Raw genomic sequence first — 18023 nt, forward strand, 5'->3', positions numbered from 1 at the left:
AAGTAGATACTTGCTCATTGTTCTGGGTTCCTTGCACACACTCCTGAACCTTGGAAACTCTGGCATAACAAGTGCCTTTTGTACGATAACGAGGTGGCTGGGGGTCCCTAGAGAGCTTCAAGATGGGGGCTGGTGACCAGAAAGACAAAGGCGTGATGAGAGGGCCAGCCCCACCCTGGACCTCTGGGGAGGGAAAGGAGCCTGGAGATGGAGTTCCATCATCAGTAGCCAATGATTTAATCACGTGTGCCTTTGAAGTAAAAGCTCCATGAAAATCTCTAAACCATGGGTACTGGAGAGTGTCCGGGTTGGTAAACATATGGGTGCTGGGAGGCAGGGCACCTGGCGGGGGCACAGAAACTGCACATTACCCAGTCCTTTGCCCCAAATACCTGCCCTGTGTGCCTCTTCCATTTGGCTGTTGTTCTTGAATTATAGCTATAATATAATATAATATAATATAAGGTACAGAACTTTCTTGAGTTCTGTGTCATTCTAGTGAGGTGGGGAGTTACTGGAGCCCCCAAACTGTAGTCAGCCAGGCAGAAGTGTGTTAGCCTGGGCACCTCACTGTGGCTGGCACCTGATGTCAAGGAGGGAAAGTCCTGTGGGATTAAGCCCTGAACCTGTGGGGTCTGTGCTAATACCAGTTGTTAGTGTCAGGATTGTATTGAGTTGCTGAACACCAAGTTGGTGTCTGGGAAGTTGGCGAATTGGTTGGTGTGAGGAAAAACCACCACACATTAAGTGTCAGAAGTGTTGTGAGTGAAAACAGCTCATCAGGTAGGTATATTTTTCTAGACTGAAATCCTGGTTCTTTCATTCACCATCTTTCTAACTTTGGACAAGTTTCTTAAGCCTTAGCTTACTTCCTCATCCTTAAAAAGGATATTATAAAACTCATGTAGGATTAAATAAGACAATATTTATAGAGTTCAAGAGCAGTACCCATCACATAGCAACTTTCAATAAATACCAGCTCTTATTAATTAGAAGGATTGAAATGGCTCTAATGTTCTGTGCTCAATCAACCCAACAGGGTTCAATGGTCCTCAGATCGTCCAGTTAATCACATGGAGGCGACCACATGCACCGGAGTTTGAACACTTAGATGGAAAGAGAAACAGCAGAAGAGTATATGACTGACAGGAAGTAACCCAAGAGAACATAACTTCTACTAAAGGGGAGAGGAGATTAGAAGGTGTAGAAAATGGCGCAGTTGAAGAGTATGTCTCTTGGAACCAAAGATAGAGAACCTGGAGAGGTAGAAAAATGGTGTCTCAATCTTCAGTTCAGAACCAGTGGCAGTCTGAGAGTCTCTGATACAGCTTTCCAACACAGTAGCAGCTGAAGCTGCCTTTTAATAGGATAAACTCACAGATATATTAGAGTGGCCTTGGCTGTGTGGTTGATTTTAATAAAGGTTCCAATTTTGTTTTAGCCAAAGAAGACACTGGTTATTTTCTTCTCATTAAAAAAATACACTTGTTGGCATTTTCAGGAGTGACTGTTATCTCATGTCAAAGGCATATATGCTCCATTCAAGGGGAAATATCCGTGCTGAGGTTTGCCTCTTTCGTCCTCTTGTGGAAATATTACACTGAAGGAGAACTGCTATAATAGCAATTAAAAACCGACTTACATTTAGCATCAAATACAGATCCACGATTAACCACAGGCTGGTGTTTTCTGCTTCCCTGAAATGCACTGCAAGACTGAGAAGTATGGCCCTGTTACATATGTCTCTAGACAGAGTCACTGGGGCATCCAGAAAAGCCGTGGCTACAGGGAATTGGTTGGCCTCCTGACAGATCAGGCTCATCATCACGATCTAGGCACCAGCCTTTGCTACAGTTTGCAACTTTCAGATAGGTCATTAACAGAAGTTAGAAAAGGAGTGACTATGAACTCAGTCTTCGAGGTTATTTCACATGTTCTCAATACTGAGGTCACGAGTAAATGAGTTGTGTTTGAATGTAGAGAAATCAGAAAGCAGCCAGTCCAGGTAAATGAGGGCAGCTCATTAGATATCCTCAAAGGTACTTGACTGTCCCAGTCGTAGGGCAGCGATTATGGCCCCCAGATATATGTAGAAATGTTATTTCAACAGCATCTTAGGGGAGAGATGTAAATTGAACACATAGGTATAAGGAAGAATTTTGTAATTCAAGATAAGCTTTTACCAATTTTCAAAGCAAACTCCTCAAATCAAGCAGAGATAAATCAACATGGTAATGAAAAAGAGCATCTAATAAAAAAACAATTGAATAGATTTTTTTTTCTTCCCTTAGGTTACAGTTGTTTAAAATATGTTTTTCAAACCCAAGAATATAATGATTTTATGATTTCTCAAATCAACAATATTTGGAAATGCCCTGGTTCTGGCTCCAGTGCAGGGGTGGAGAGGTGGGCAGGTCAGGAGGGGAAGTTCTGCAGTCTTTGGGAATCAGCTCATGGGCCTCTATCACCTTGTGTCCAAATACTAACAGTTGGTCTGCAGGGCTCGCTAGGTGACGGCTGTAGTAGCTTTGGTCTGTCTCAACTGGAGAGAGCAACACAGGGGTGCTTCCAGAAAGCACTCCCCACGCTGCAGGCACAGCCAGGCTACCAGTCTTCTCTGGATCCTTTCTTGAATGCTCAAGCCTTCTAAAAGTGTTGGGTGTGTATTTGGCATGTTCAGACTAACCAAATCTTACAGATACATGGAGTCTTGAGAGAGGTTAGCTACATTTCCAAACTCACAACATTTATCACAGACAGATGAGGGAGATGCTACTTCTTTGTCCATTTTGCCATGGTAAATTAGGCAAAACAAGGGAAATCCAGGGTTCACTTTACATTTTGCTTTATTGTTTAACCCGACATCAATCATTTTTTTATCGGCCTATTAAGCAGGCCTAGAAAGGGCCCCAGCAGCCACGTGCTACAGCCTGCCGCCGTCAGGCAGGTGACCTCAGTTCCTCTGTGTAGGTTACATCTTACTGACCTCATCCTCAAGACCCACGTTTGAACACATTTCACTATTTCATTGCTTCATCTGGACCATGAATCAAACCATTACACATACCTCAAAAAAAAGACTGAAAAGCGCATAGTTATCCTAAATGTAAGTACAAATCTTGTTTTTGTTCTAATGGGGATTCATTATATATTTATCCATGAAAATTTCTTCCAAAGCAATAGATTCACTAGAGGTCAAATAACCAAATGAAGAAAAGGCCTGAAGAGGTAACTAAACTCCAGCCACACCTAAACCATGTCACACTAAATCTGTAAGGTCACAGTTGGCAGGCTCAAAGGTGGCTAAGTTACAGATGACAACGTCGTCTTCAGAACCATACATTACAACAAGACCTGAACGGAACCGAGACAGGAAGAGAAAGATTAAAGGACTAAGTTGTGCTGATGTATCCGTAGCTGAGAACAGCTATCAAAGGGCAGCAGGCGTCTGGGAAAGAATCTGCTTTTTAGCTTAGAAGCCAGAAATACATTGGCATTGCCTCTGGAATTGGAATAAAACCAATTTTAAATTGGTTTTAAAGCCTGGAATGGAACGTTCCTGCAGTCATCCGTGAACCAACCTTATCCTGTAGAAGCTGAGTGAGCCCTGGCCAAACCATCTGCCTTGTGAATGGTTTTGTTTGGGTCCCTCATAGGACAGGAAGTTCTTGTGCCGTAATTCCACATTGAGTTACAGTGTTTTGTGGTGTAGCTTGAGCAGGGAATTAAAAAAGAGGAAAAACCTCCAGAGGAAAATCAAGTGCCTTCACTGATGCACCTCAGGGGCTGGGTGGGCCCGCCTGGGGGCTGGGTGGACCCGCAAGGCTGGGTGTTGACGCCCACTTTCCTCCACGCCTCTCTGGCAGAAGAGGGGCAGCCGGACAAACAGACTGCGTTAGTGAAGGCCAAACAAGATGTTTCAAGGTTGATGTAACTTAGAATTGCACTCGATTCACTGCGGTAACCACAGGGCTTCCCGCACAGCCCCATGTCCATAACGTCTGGTTGAAGGAACGGTGGCTCTGGAAACGTGCATGCGTGTGGGGAGCCCTCCCGCTTCCCTGTGCCCAGGACGTGCGCCACTCACACCGCACTGGGAGGAAGGATGGGCCAAAGGGTTCCTCTTACAGTCCCCGTGGAGGGGGTTTCTCCACTTCCTCCTTAAGGAACAGGGGTTAGGGAGGAAACTAAAGGTGCTCAACAATTCCCAACTCCTGAAACAAAATGGCAAACCAGCTGCTGATGAAGAGCTTAGTCTAAACTAGCTTGTAAATAAAAACCCCACTTTCTCAGATTGGAAGAGTTGAAATAAGTAAACCTCACTGAGAACTTTCAGCATTTGGATTTGAATGGCTACCAAAGAAGTGGGAAGGAAAAAAGAGCAAGAAAACCAAACGGAGCTGTTGAATAACAGCAGCAACTACAACATCAACAGTAACAACAGGCTTTTGTATTCAGGGTTTTCTTTTGCTTTCCCCAAAGGAATAACATTCTATTACTTAAAAATAGGCCAAATTCTTCAAAAATGTCAGTGTTGGGAAAGACAGAGAAAGGCTGACGAACGGTTCTAGATGAATGAGACCAAAGAAGCGTGATGACCAGACACAGTTGTGACCCAGACTGGGTCCCGCCCTGGAGGGAAAATGCTACAAGTGACATTATTGGGTCAACTGGCAAAAGCGCGATACAACCAGCAGATTAGTTAAGGTATTGTGTTAATGTCCAATTTATGGAAGGTTAGGTAAAAGAATGTCCTTATTTTGGCAAACCCACACTGACATATTTAGGGATAAAGGGCCATGATGTAGACAACTTACTTAAAAAATTAATCGATTAATTGAAAATTGAGATATAATTGACTAAGGTTTTCAATTTTATGATCCACTTTTTTTTTTTTTTTTTTTTTTTGCATTACGTGGGCCTCTCACTGCTGTGGCCTCTCCCGTTGCGGAGCACAGGCTCTGGACGTGCAGGCCCAGCGGCCATGGCTCACGGGCCTAGCCGCTCCGCGGCATGTGGGATCTTCCCGGACCGGGGCACGAACCCATGTCCCCTGCATCGGCAGGCGGACTCCCAACCACTGCGCCACCAGGGAAGCCCTATGATCCACTTTTAAGTATATTACTTAGAGGTGCCAGATCTTAACTCTGGAATGTTTTATAATTTCAGGCTGGTACCCAGGTGAATGGAATCTCTTTGAAAGGACAGCAGCCAGGGAGCTGCAGGGATGTGATATTTATTCGGGGACTGCAGGGTGGGCACTCAAATTTCAGAGGATAAACACTTCATCAGGTCTAACAGTTACAGTGCATAAACATACTTGTAATTATTCTTGAGGCATGCTCATTAACATGCTTTACCAGGACAACTACACTTATACGTGCCAGCAGATCAAGAGCATAAAAGGGGTATTGCTTACACTGTAGAGCAAAAAGGGGTCTTTATACTTAGGGAAATCAATGCTCCCAAACTCAGGGCGACACTCGAGAACCATGGATTTCAGCATAACTTAACCTGACACAAGTGGGTATTTTAGAGCCAGACCATCTGGCTCAAATCCCAGCTCCACCACTAAGTACCTGCATGACTTTTAGCAACTCACTTCACCTCTCTGTGCCCCAATTTCTTCATCTTACAATGGGGATAATAAAAATACCTACCTCATCATGTTATGAAGAGGATTAAATGAGTCAGCACTTTCAAAACACGAGATTGCTGGCCCATGGTGAATAATCCATGAATGTTAGCTTTTAACATTAACTAAACGCTGCGATACTGGAAACAGAAGAAGAAAAGGATGCGGTGTCATAAATCTAGGTATCCGGGACTTTGATATTCACCTATAACACAGAAGGGCTTCCGGGCAAATCTCAGTCTTCCTTGCCATCCTCTGTACCGGCAACAGCAGCCTGCAGACCAGATTCGAATGATGAACTCCAAACCAAAGACGACGATCATCACAAACTCCTAAAATATCAAATGAGGCATGTCAGAGAGAGGTATTACGGATCAAACCACAGCAGGAAGCTCTGTGGATATGTCTGGACATGCAGGCACTTCATCTAAAATATCTGGTTGTTAAAGTCTGAAGTTAACATCGCCTTTTTTCCAAATCAAGCTAAACCCGGAGAACAATGGAATTGTATTTCCTATCATGCAATGCTATTCCTCTTCAAGTCTCTAAAGCTTTGCAAGTTTAGGAGTCTGTTTTAATTCTAAATATGCAGGCTGAATTACAGATCCCCTTGTCTGGAATACGCAGTCTCTCAAGATTGGTTCCAGGACCCCATGGACACCAAAATCCTCAGATTTCAAGTCCCTTATATAAAATGGAGTAGTGTTTACATAAAACCTACACACATCCTTCCATATACTTTAAGTCATTTCTAGATTACTTATAATACCTAATACAATTAAATGATTTGTAAATAGTTGCTGGCATGCAGTTCAAGTTTTGTTTCTTGGAACTTTCTGGAATTTTTTTTCCAAATATTTTCGATCTACAGTTGGTTGCATCTGTGGATGTGGAACCTGCAGATAAGGAGAGCTGACTATACAGTGCAACTGACCTTAGAACCTGGTAACATGTAAAATATGTGAAATGAAACAGCGAACCCTGAAAACACAGCTTCACAGTTTTACAGAAAACAGACCCTCATTTTGCTGCAAGGAGTGACATAATCCCTGAGCCCTTAAGAGTTGTTCTCAGAGAAGGAGAAGTTAATATTTAGGAGGATACTGAGTTCTTTTGTTACGATTCAAAATCTCCTTATAAGACAGCAAGTTTTGACAGTGTTGTTGTGTGTGGCACATACATCCTTTGATAGAAATGAGACCCTGAAGCCTCTGGATCTGAAGCTTCTTAATTATTAGGCTGCCCTTTGGTGAAAGCTGCCTAGAAAATAACACTTGCTCCAGCAGGAGGGCTTTGAGATTATCTAGGAAGAGTTGTGAGTGAACCCTGGGGAAGGCCTACTAAAGAGGCTCATTAAATGTGGGTCACAGACTGAGAAACCACGGGACTCTGTCAGAAGAAAGCACCTCTGGAGCAGACCTGTCACAGTCACCTTGTTGTCCCTTTATAGGGGCAGGCACTGAGTTTATCACATTTGAGTTGTTTTCCTTTAAAAATATTTCCCTCTCTTGTTTTTTTTTTTTGAATCTCTCGTCTTTAAACAAGGGTTGAGTCAGCACTTATGATGTAGAACAATATTTATTACTTGATTTTTGTTATAATTGCTTAATTATAAAAGTGATACATGGTTTTTATTAAAGTCTCTAAACATCACAGACGTGCTGAATGTACAAAGTAGTCCCAAGCCACTCCCCCTCCTCTCACGTCCCAAGATAAAAACTGTTATCAAATTTAGAAAAATGGCATTTTTGTTGCAAGTTTCAGGCAAATGTCTGTTTCTTCAGTTAGAGCATGTGATGATATACTGCACTTTTGAAATGCCTAGTAGAGATACATCATTCTCTCCTTCTGTTATTTTGCACTAAGTAACCCACAAATATTTCTCATCATGGGAAATAAATCTCCAATATCATGGCTGCTTACTTACAGTGATTTAAAACTACCCGTAGGCTAAATCTCCACAGACGACTTTATGCAGAAAACCAAAGCCACGGTCAACGCACACTCATTGATGATATCAGGGTTTTGTTTTGTTTTGCTTTTAGTTTTGAGTATATATCTAGGTAGTTGAGTTTATTCATTCATTAAGGTGGCTGAAGTGCCACGTTAGGAAGAGCTGGGAGTGAACCCTGGGGAGGCCACGCTTGGTTTAATCCTTCTCTTTCCTGAAACAGAGCCTGCTGAGGCCCCAAGTGTCCAGCAACCGTGTGTCCAGTGCACATTTAATGGCAGGGCCATTTTACCCCGGCCGCCACCTCCTACTTGAGCCAGGAAGTCTAGCACTCCACTTGTGGGGTCCTATTATCAGGGATAGCTAAGAAAATCCCAAATGTGGCCTGAGCAACTGGCACTACAGTAGAATGATTTTACTTTTTCATGGGAATAGCTGCTATCAGCCAATGTATGGCCAATAATCTTTAGATATTGAATAAAGAATATTAGAATAAAGTAACATTCTATTACTTTAGGAGGGTAGGTCCTCACTGCATCATTTCTATGTTGTATCCTGAGGCAGATAAATTACATCTACAAATTCTTTATTCAGGGTCCCTTGCTCAGGAATACTGCCTCTTGAATTTTTTTTAAATTATGTTGGGAAAAATCCTTCATTTCCAAATAAAGCAAGAGGAAGTTGTAATTGGATTTCACTACAGGGTCACAGTTTCTGCCTTGGAGAAGTAAGACTAGGGTCAGAATTCTCTCCTACTAGAGCATTCCTTAGCATTCTTTAGGAGGGCCTGGTTTTAGACTTAGTGAGCGATAACCTCAAACTCTCTGGTCACCGAGTGAGCAGCAGGGAGGTGTCTGTGCAGCATTTCTCTCAGGCCCGGAGCTATAGGACGTGGGGATGCTCCCTCCCGAGACTTGAGCTGATTCGACTGGGAGCAAAAGCATGAAAACCACTTTGACCAGATTCTGTCTCGTTTCCTGAAATTTCCATCTTATTTCAATTAAAAGGAACAAAGTGCTATTGAGAAAGAGGGGGGAAAGGATTCCAAATCTGACAGTCAGACCTGGTGGGGAATGGAATTGTAAGAAGAGCACCTTTTCTCTCTTTTTTCATTTCTCCACTTTGCTGAGGTATAATTGACAAATAAAAGTTCTGCATATGTGAGCTGTACAATGCCATGTTTTGATGTACGTAGACATTGTGAAGTGTTTACCATAATCAAGCTAATTAACATATCCATCACCTCACATAGGTAACTTTTTTTTTTTTTTGGTGAGAACACTTAAAATGTAATCTCTTAGCAAATTTCCAGGACACACTAACACTATTGTTAACTGTAGTCACCAGGCTGTATGTTAGGTCTCCAGGACTTATTCATCCTGCATAATTGAAACTTGGTGCCCTTTGTCTAGTATCTCTCCTTCCTGCCCACCTTCCAGTCCCTGGCAATAATTCTACTTTCTGTTTTTATGAGTTGGACTTTTTAGATTCCTCATATAAGTGAGAACATGCAGTATTTTTGTTTCTCTGTCAGACTTATTTCACTTAGCATAACACCCTCCAAATTCATCCATGTTATTGCAAATGGCAGGATTTCGTTTTTAAGGCTGACTAATACTCCCGTCTCTGTCTGTCTGTCTATCTATCTATCTATCTCACATCTTCTTTATTCATTTGTCCACTGATGGACACTAAGGTTGTTTCCACATCTTGGCTATTGTGAATAATGCTGCAATGAACATGAGGGTGCAGATATCTCTTTGAGATCCTGACCTCACTTCCTTTGGCTATAGGACCAGAAGTGGGTTTCTGACAGCTCTATTGTTAATTTCCTGAGGAACCTCCAGACTGTTCTTCGTAGTGGCTTCATCAATTTACATTCCCACCAACAGTGCACGAGGGCTCCCTTTTCTCCACACCCTCTCCAGCACTTGTTAACTTTTTGATAACAGCCATTCTAACACATATGAGGTGATATCTCATTGTGCTTTTTATTTCTTAATTAATTTTTAGTTGCTTTACAATGTTGTGTTAGGTTCAGGTGTACAGCAAAGTGAATCAGTTATACATATACATATATCCACTCTTTTTTAGATTCTTTTCCCATATAGGTCATTACAGAGTATTGAGTAGAGTTCCCTGTGCTACACAATAGGTTCTTATTAGTTATCTATTTTATATATTAGTAGTGTGTATATGTCAATCCCAATCTTCATCGTGGTTTTGATTTACATTTCTGATGATTAGTGATGTTGGACACCTTTTCATAATACCTGTTGCCCATTTTTAAATCAGGTTATTTTATTTTATTTTTTGCTACTGAGTTATGGAAGGTCCATATATGTTTGGATATTAACTTCTTATCGGATGTTTGGTGTGCAAATGTCTTCTCCCATCCCAGAGGTTGTGTCTTCACTCTGTTGATAGTTTCCTTTTATGTACAGAAGATTTTAAGTTAGATGCAATCCCACGTATTTATTTTTGTTTTTGTTTTTTGTGATTTTGAGTCATATAAAAAAACCCAAAAGACAAATTCTGTATTATATCACTTATGAGTGGAATCTGAAAAATAAAACTAACTAGTGCATATAACAATAAACAGACTCACCAATATAGAGAACAAACTAGTGGTTACCAATGAGGAGAGGGACACGGGGAGGGGCAAGATAGGGGTAGGGGATTAAGAGGCACAAACTACTAAGTATAAAATAAATAAGCTACCAGGATATATAGTACAACACAGGGAATAGAGCCAATATTTTATAATAACTATAAAGGGAATATAACCTTCAAAATTGTGAATAATTATGTTGTACACCTGAAACTTATATAATATTGTACCTCAGCTGTACCTTAATTAAAAAACAAAAAAATCATTGCCCAGACCAATGTCAAGAAGCTCCTTCCCTATGTCAGACAGAGAAAGGCAAACATCATGATATCACTTATATGTGGAATCTAAAAAAAGGGTACAAATGAACTTATCTTAAAACAGAAATAGAGTCACAGATGTAGAAAATAAACTTATGGTTACCCGGGGGTACGGGGGTGGGGAGGGATAAATTGAAAGAATTGGGATTGACATATACACACGACTATATATAAGATAACCAATAAGGACCTACTGTAGAGCACAGGGAACTCTACTCAGTACTTTGTAATGGCCTATATGGGAAAAGAGCCTTAAAAAGAGTGGATATATGTATATGTATAATAGATTCACTTTGCTGTACACTTAAAACTAACACAATGTTGTAAATCAACTATACTCAATAAAAATTTTTAAAAAAAGAAGCTCCTTCCCTATGTTTTCTTCTAATAGTATTATAGTTGCAGGCCTTATGTTTAAGTCTTTCATCTATTTTGAGTTGACTTTTGTATGTGGTGTGAGATAAGGGTCCAATTTCATTCTTCTGCATATGGATATCCAATTTTCCCATTCATGATAAAAACTCCCAGCAAGTCAGAAATAGAGGTTTACTATCTCAAATTGATAAATAGAATCTACAAAACCCTTACAGCTAATGTCATACTTAATGATGAAAGACTGAAAGCTTTTCTCCAAAAATCAAGAACACAGAAAGATGTTAGTTTCATCACTCTTATTCAACATAGTTGCAAAATATAGTCACAGTAATAAGGCAAGTAAAAGAAATAAAAGGCATACAACTGGAAAGACAGACATAAAATAGTCTATATTTGCAGATGCATAATTGTCTACAGAGAAAATCTCAAGGAATCTACCAAAAGACTCTTAGAAATAATCAGTGAGTTCAGTAAGGTTGAAAGATACAAGATCAATATACAAAAACCAATCAGATGTCTGCATACTAACAGTAAGGATGTGGAAGCCAAAATTAAAAGCACAATATTATTTACGATCATTCCAAAGAAATTAAATGTTTAGCTATGCACTTAACAAACAAACAAACAGGGTATGCAGGCTGAAAATTACAAAACATTGGTAAAAGAAAGCAGACGAGACCTAAGTAAATAGAAATACCATGTTCATGAATTGGAAGATTCAACATAATAAAGATGTCAGCTCTTCCCAAATTGATGTGTAGGTTTAATGAAATTCCTATCAAACTCCTAGCAAGTTTTTCTTTTTTTGTAGACATAAAGAAACTTATTCTAAAGTTGATATGGAAAGGCACAGGCCCTAGAATAGCTAAAAATAATCCTGAAAAAAGAGAATGAAGTGGGAGGAATCACTTTATCTGATATTAAGGCCCGCTATGTAGCTCTAATAATCAGTACTGTGTGGTCTTGGCAGAGGGACAGACACATAGAGAATGATGGAGCACAACAGAGAACCTAGAAATACACTCAGACAAGCATGCTCAATGGATTATTTGATAAAGGTACATAAGTAATTCAAAGGAAGAAGAAATAGCCCTTCAATAAGCAGTGCTGGGACAATTGGACATCCATATACAATAAAATGAACCTCTATCTATATCTCACACTTTATACAAAAATTGATTCAAAATGGATCATGGGCTTAAGTGTTAAAACTATACAACTTTCAGTAAAAAACATAAGAGAAAAATTTTAGGAATTGAGCTAAGCAAAGAGTTCTTTGACTTTACACCAAAAGCATAAGTAAGGAAAGGAAAAATTGATAAATTGGACTTCATCAGAAGTAGAGAGGATCACCCCCTTTTGCGAGAGCACAAGAATCACAACTAACTGCTGATCAATCATTGACAGGAAGACACTGGAACACACCAAAAAAGACACCCCACATCGAAAGACAAAGGAGAAGCCACAAAGAGATTGTAGGAGGGGCACAATCACAATAAAATCAAATCTCATAACTGCTGGGTGGGTGACTCATAAACTGGAGAACACTTATACCACAGAAGTCCACCCACTGGAGTGAGGGTTCTGAGCCCCACGTCAGGCTTCCAAACCTGGGAGTCCAGAAACGGGAGGAGGAATTCCTAGAGAATCAGACTTCAAAGGCTGGTGGGATTTGATTGCAGGATTTTGACAGGACTGTGGGAAACAGAGACTCCACTCATGGAGGGCACACACAAAGTACTGTGCACATTGGGAGCCAGGGGAAGGAGCAGTGACCCCAGGGGAGACAGAACCAGACCTACCTGCTAGTGTTGGAGGGTCTCCTGCAGAGGTGGGGGGTGGCCCTGTCTCACCGTGAGGACAAGGACACTGGCAGCAGAAGTTCTGCGAAGTACTACTTGGCATGAGCCCTCCCAGAGTCCGCCATTAGCCCCACCAAAGAGCCTGGGCAGGCTCCAGTGTTGGGTTGCCTCAGACCAAAAAACCAACAGGGAGGGAACCCAGCCCCACCCATCAGCAGACAAGCGGATTAAAGTTTTACTGAGCTCTGCCCACCAGAGCAACACCCAGCTCTACCCACCACCAGTCCCTCCCATCAGGAAACTTGCACAAGCCTCTTAGATAGCCTCATCCACCAGAGGGCAGACAGCAGAAGCAAGAAGAACTACAATCCTGCAGCCTGTGGAACAAAAACCACATTGCCAGAAAGATAGACAGGATGACAAGGCAGAGGGCTATGTACCAGATGAAGGAACAAGATAAAACCCCAGAAAAACAACTAAATGAAGTGGAGATAGGGAAACTTCCACAAAAAGAATTCAGAATAATGATAGTGAAGATGTTCCAGGACCTTGGAAAAAGAATGGAGGCAAAGATGGAGTAGATACAAGAAATGTTTAACAAAGACCTAGAAGAATTAAAGAACAAACAAAGAGAGATGAACAATACAACAACTGAAATGAAAACTACACTAGAATGAATCAATAGAAGAATAACTGAGGCAGAAGAAAGGATAAATGACCTGGAAGACAGAATGGTAGAATTCACTGCTGCAGAACAGAATAAAGAAAAAAGAATGAAAAGAAATGAAGACAGCCTAAGAGACCTCTGGGACAACATTAAACGTAAAAACATTCGCATTATAGGGGTCCCAGAGGAGAAGAGAGAGAGAAAGGACCTGAGAAAATATCTGAAGCGATTACAGTCGAAAACTTCCCTAACATGGGAAAGGAAATAGCCACCCAATCCAGGAAGTGCAGAGAGTCCCAGGCAGGATAAACCCAAGGAGAATCACGCTGAAACACATAGTAATCAAATTGGTAAAAATTAAAGACAAAGAAAAATTATTGAAAGCAGCAAGAGAGAAATGACAAAGAGCATACAAGGGAACTCCCATAAGGTTAACAGCTGATTTCTCAGCAGAAACTCTACAAGCCAGAAGGGAGTGGGATGACATATTTAGTGATGAAAGGGAAGAACCTACAACCAAGATTACTCTACCTGGCAAGGATCTCATTCAGATTCCATGGAGAAATCAAAAGCTTTACAGACAAGCAAAAGCTAAGAGAATTCAGCACCACCAAACCAGCTCTACAACAAATGTGAAAGGAACTTCTCGAAGTGGGAAACACAAGAGAAGAAAAGGAACTACAAAAACAAACCCAAAACAATTCAGAAAATGGTCATAGGAACATACATATCGATAATTACCTTAAACGTGAATGGATTAAATGTTCCAACCAAAAGACACAGGCTTGCTGAATGGATACAAAAACAAGACCCATATATATGCTGTATACAAGAGACCCACTTGAGACCTAGGGACACACACAGACTGAAAGTGAGGGGATGGAAAAAGATATTCCATGCAAATGGATATCAAAAGAAAGCTGGAGTAGCAATACTCATATCAGGTAAAATAGACTTTAAAATAAAGAATGTTACAAGAGACAAGAAAGGACATAATGATCAAGGGATCAATCTAAGAAGAATATATGACAATTATAAATATATATGCACCCAACATAGGAGCACCTCAATACATAAGGCAACTGCTAACAGCTATAAAAGAGGAAATCCACAATAACACAATAGTAGTGGGGGACTTTAACACCTCACTTACGCCAATGGACAGATCATCCAAACAGAAAATTAATAAGGAAACACAAGCTTTAAATGACACAATAGACCAGAAAGATTTAATTGATATTTACAGGACATTCCATCCAAAAACAGCAGGTTACATTTTCTTCTCAAAAGTACACAGAACATTCTCCAAGATAGATCACATCTTGGGTCACAAATCAAGCCTCAGTAAATCTAAGAAAATTGAAATCATATCAAGTATCTTTTCTGACCACAATGCTATGAGATTAGAAATCAGTTACAGGGAAAAAAAATGTAAAAAGCACAAACACATAGAGGCTAAACAATACGTTACTAAATAACGAAGAGATCACCAAAGAAATCAAAGACGAAATCAAAACATACCTAGAGACAAATGACAACAAAAACACGATGATCCTAACCTATGTGGTGCAGCAAAAGCAGTTCTAAGAGGGAAGTTTATAGCTATACAAGCCTACCTCAAGAAACAAGAAACATCTCAAATAAACATCTCAAATAACCTTATGCCTTAAGGAACTAGAGAAAGAAGAACAAACAAAACCCAAAGTTAGCAGAAGGAAAGACATCATAAAGATCAGAGCAGAAATAAATGAAGTAGAAACAAAGAAAACAATACCAAAGATCAATAAAACTAAAAGCTGGTTCTTTGAGAAGATAAACAAAATTGATAAACCTTTAGCCAGACTCATCAAGAAAAAGAGGGAGAGGACTCAAATCAATAAAACTGGAAATGAAAAAGGAGAAGTTACAACAGACACCGCAGAAAAAGAAGTTACAACAGACACTGCAGAAATACAAAGCATCCTAAGAGACTACTACAAGCAACTCTATGCCATTAAAATGGACAACCTGGAAGAAATGGACAAATTCTTAGAAAGGTATAAGCTTCCAAGACTGAACTAGGAAGAAATAGAAAATATGAACAGACTAATCATAAGTAATGACATTGAAAAATGACATTAATGACATTGTGATTAAAAATCTTCCAACAAACAAAAGTCCCGGACCACATGGCTTCACAGGTGAATTCTATCAAACATTTAGAGAAGAGCTAACACCCATCCTTCTCAAACTCTTCCAAAAAGTTGCAGAGGAAAGAACACTCCCAAACTCATTCTATGAGGCCACTATCACTCGGATACCAAAACCAGACAAAGATACTACAAAAAAAAAAAATTACAGACCAATATCACTGATGAATATAGATGCAAAAATCCTCAACATAATACTAAGAGAATCCAACAACACATTAAAAGCATCATACATCATGATCAAGTGGGATTTATACCAGGGATGCAAGGATTCTTCAGTATACGTAAATCAATCAATGTGATACACCATATTAACAAATTGAAGAATTAAAGCCATATGATCATCTCAATAGATGCAGAAAAAGCTTTTGACAAAATTCAACACCCATTTATGATAAAAAGCTCTCCAGAAAGTGGGCACAGAGGGAACCTACCTCAAAATAATAAAGGTCATATACGATAAACCCACAGCATACATCATTCTCAATGGTGAAAAACTGAAAGCATTTCCGCTAAGATCAGGAAGAAGACAAGGATGTCCAGTCTCACCACTATTATTCAACATAGTTTTGGAAGCCCTAGTCACGGCAATCAGAGAAGAAAAAGAAATAAAAGCAATACAAATTGGAAAAGAAGAAGTAAAACTGTCACTGTTTGCAGATGACATGATACTATACATAGAGAATCCTAAAGATGCCACCAGAAAACTACTAGAGCTAATCAATGAATTTGGTAAAACTGCAGGGTACAAAAGTTAATGCACAGAAATCTCTTGCATTCGTATATACTAACGATGAAAAATCTGAAAGAGCAATTAAGGAAACACTCCCATTTACCATTGCAACAATAAGAATAAAATACCTAGGAATAAACCTACCTAGGGAGACAAAACACATGTATGCAGAAAACTATAAGACACTGACGAAAGAAAGTAAAGATGATACCAACAGATGGAGAGATATACCATGTTCTTGGATTGGAAGAATCAATATTGTGAAAATGACTATACTACCCAAAGCAATCTACAGATTCAATGCAATCCTGATCAAATTACCAATGGAATTTTTTACAGAACTAGAACAAAAAATCGTAAAATCTGTATGGAGACACAAAAGACTCCTAATAGCCAAAGCAGTCTTGAGGGAGAAAAGTGGAGCTGGAGGAATCAGACCCCCTGACTTCAGACAATACTACAAAGCTACAGTAATCAAGACAATATGGTAGTGGCACAAAAACAGAAATACAGATCGATGGAACAAGATAAAGAGCCCAGAGATAAACCTATGCACCTGTGGTCAACTAATCTATGACAAAGGAGGCAAGTATATACAATGGAGAAAAGACAGTCTCTTCAATAAGTGGTGCTGGGAAAACTGGACAGCTACATGTAAAAGAATGAAATTAGAACACTCCCTAACACCATACACAAAAATAAACTCAAAATGGATTAGAGACCTAAAGGTAAGACCAGACACTATAAAACTCTTAGAGGAAAACATAGGAAGAACACTCTTTGACATAAATCACAGCAAGATCTTTTTTGATCTACCTCCTAGAGTAATGGAAATAAAAACAAAAATAAACAAACGGGACCTAATGAAACTTAAAAGCTTTTGCACAGCAAAGGAAACCATAAACAAGATGAAAAGACACCCCTCAGAATGGGAGAAAATATTTGCAAACGAATCAATGGACAAAGGGTTAATCTTCAATATATATAAACAGCTCATGCAGCTCAATATTAAAAAAACAAACAACCCAGTGCAAAAATGGGCAGAAGAGCTAAATAGACATTTCTCTAAAAGAGACGTACAGATGGCCACGAAGCACATGAAAAGCTGCTCAACATCACTAATTATTAGAGAAATGCAAATCAAAACTACAAGGAGGTATCACCTCACACCAGTGAGAATGGGCATCATCAGAACATCTACAAACAACAAATTCTGGAGAGGGTGTGGAGAAAAGGGAACCCTCTTGCACTGTTGGTGGGAATGTAAATTGATACAGCCACTATGGAGAACAGTATGGAGGTTCCTTAAAAAACTAAAAATAGAACTACCATATGACCCAGCAATCCCATTACTGGGCATATACCCAGAGAAAACCATAATTCAAAAAGACACATGCACCTCAATGTTCACTGCAGCACTATTTACAACAGCCAGGTCATGGCAGCAACCTAAATGCTCATCGACAGACGAATGGATAAAGAAGATGTGGGACATATATACAATGGAATATTACTCAGCCATAAAAAGGAACAAAATTGGGTCATTTGTAGAGACGTGGATGGATCTAGAGACTGTCATACAGAGTGAAGTAAGTCAGAAAGAGAAAAACAAATATCATATATTAACACATATATGTGGAACCTAGGAAAATGGTACAGAGGAACCAGTTTGCAGGGCAGAAATTGAGACACAGATGTAGAGAATAAACGTATGGACACCAAGCGGGGAAAGTGACGGGG

General features: G+C 39.9%; 1 protein-coding gene across 1 annotated transcript in view; it reads right to left on the reverse strand.

The window, feature by feature from the left end:
- KCNQ5 (potassium voltage-gated channel subfamily Q member 5) overlaps positions 1-18023 on the reverse strand; it is a gene marked incomplete at both ends in the record, with an annotated part of 576625 nt that overhangs the window by 153871 nt on the left and 404731 nt on the right. The window contains one exon of the mRNA XM_079716089.1: positions 5841-5967. Coding sequence (XP_079572215.1) covers positions 5841-5967 — 127 coding nt within the window. The remainder of the gene's footprint in view (positions 1-5840; positions 5968-18023) is intronic.

The sequence above is a fragment of the Hyperoodon ampullatus genome (assembly GCF_949752795.1).
Source record: "Hyperoodon ampullatus genome assembly, chromosome: 12".
Classification (NCBI taxonomy): domain Eukaryota; kingdom Metazoa; phylum Chordata; class Mammalia; order Artiodactyla; family Ziphiidae; genus Hyperoodon; species Hyperoodon ampullatus.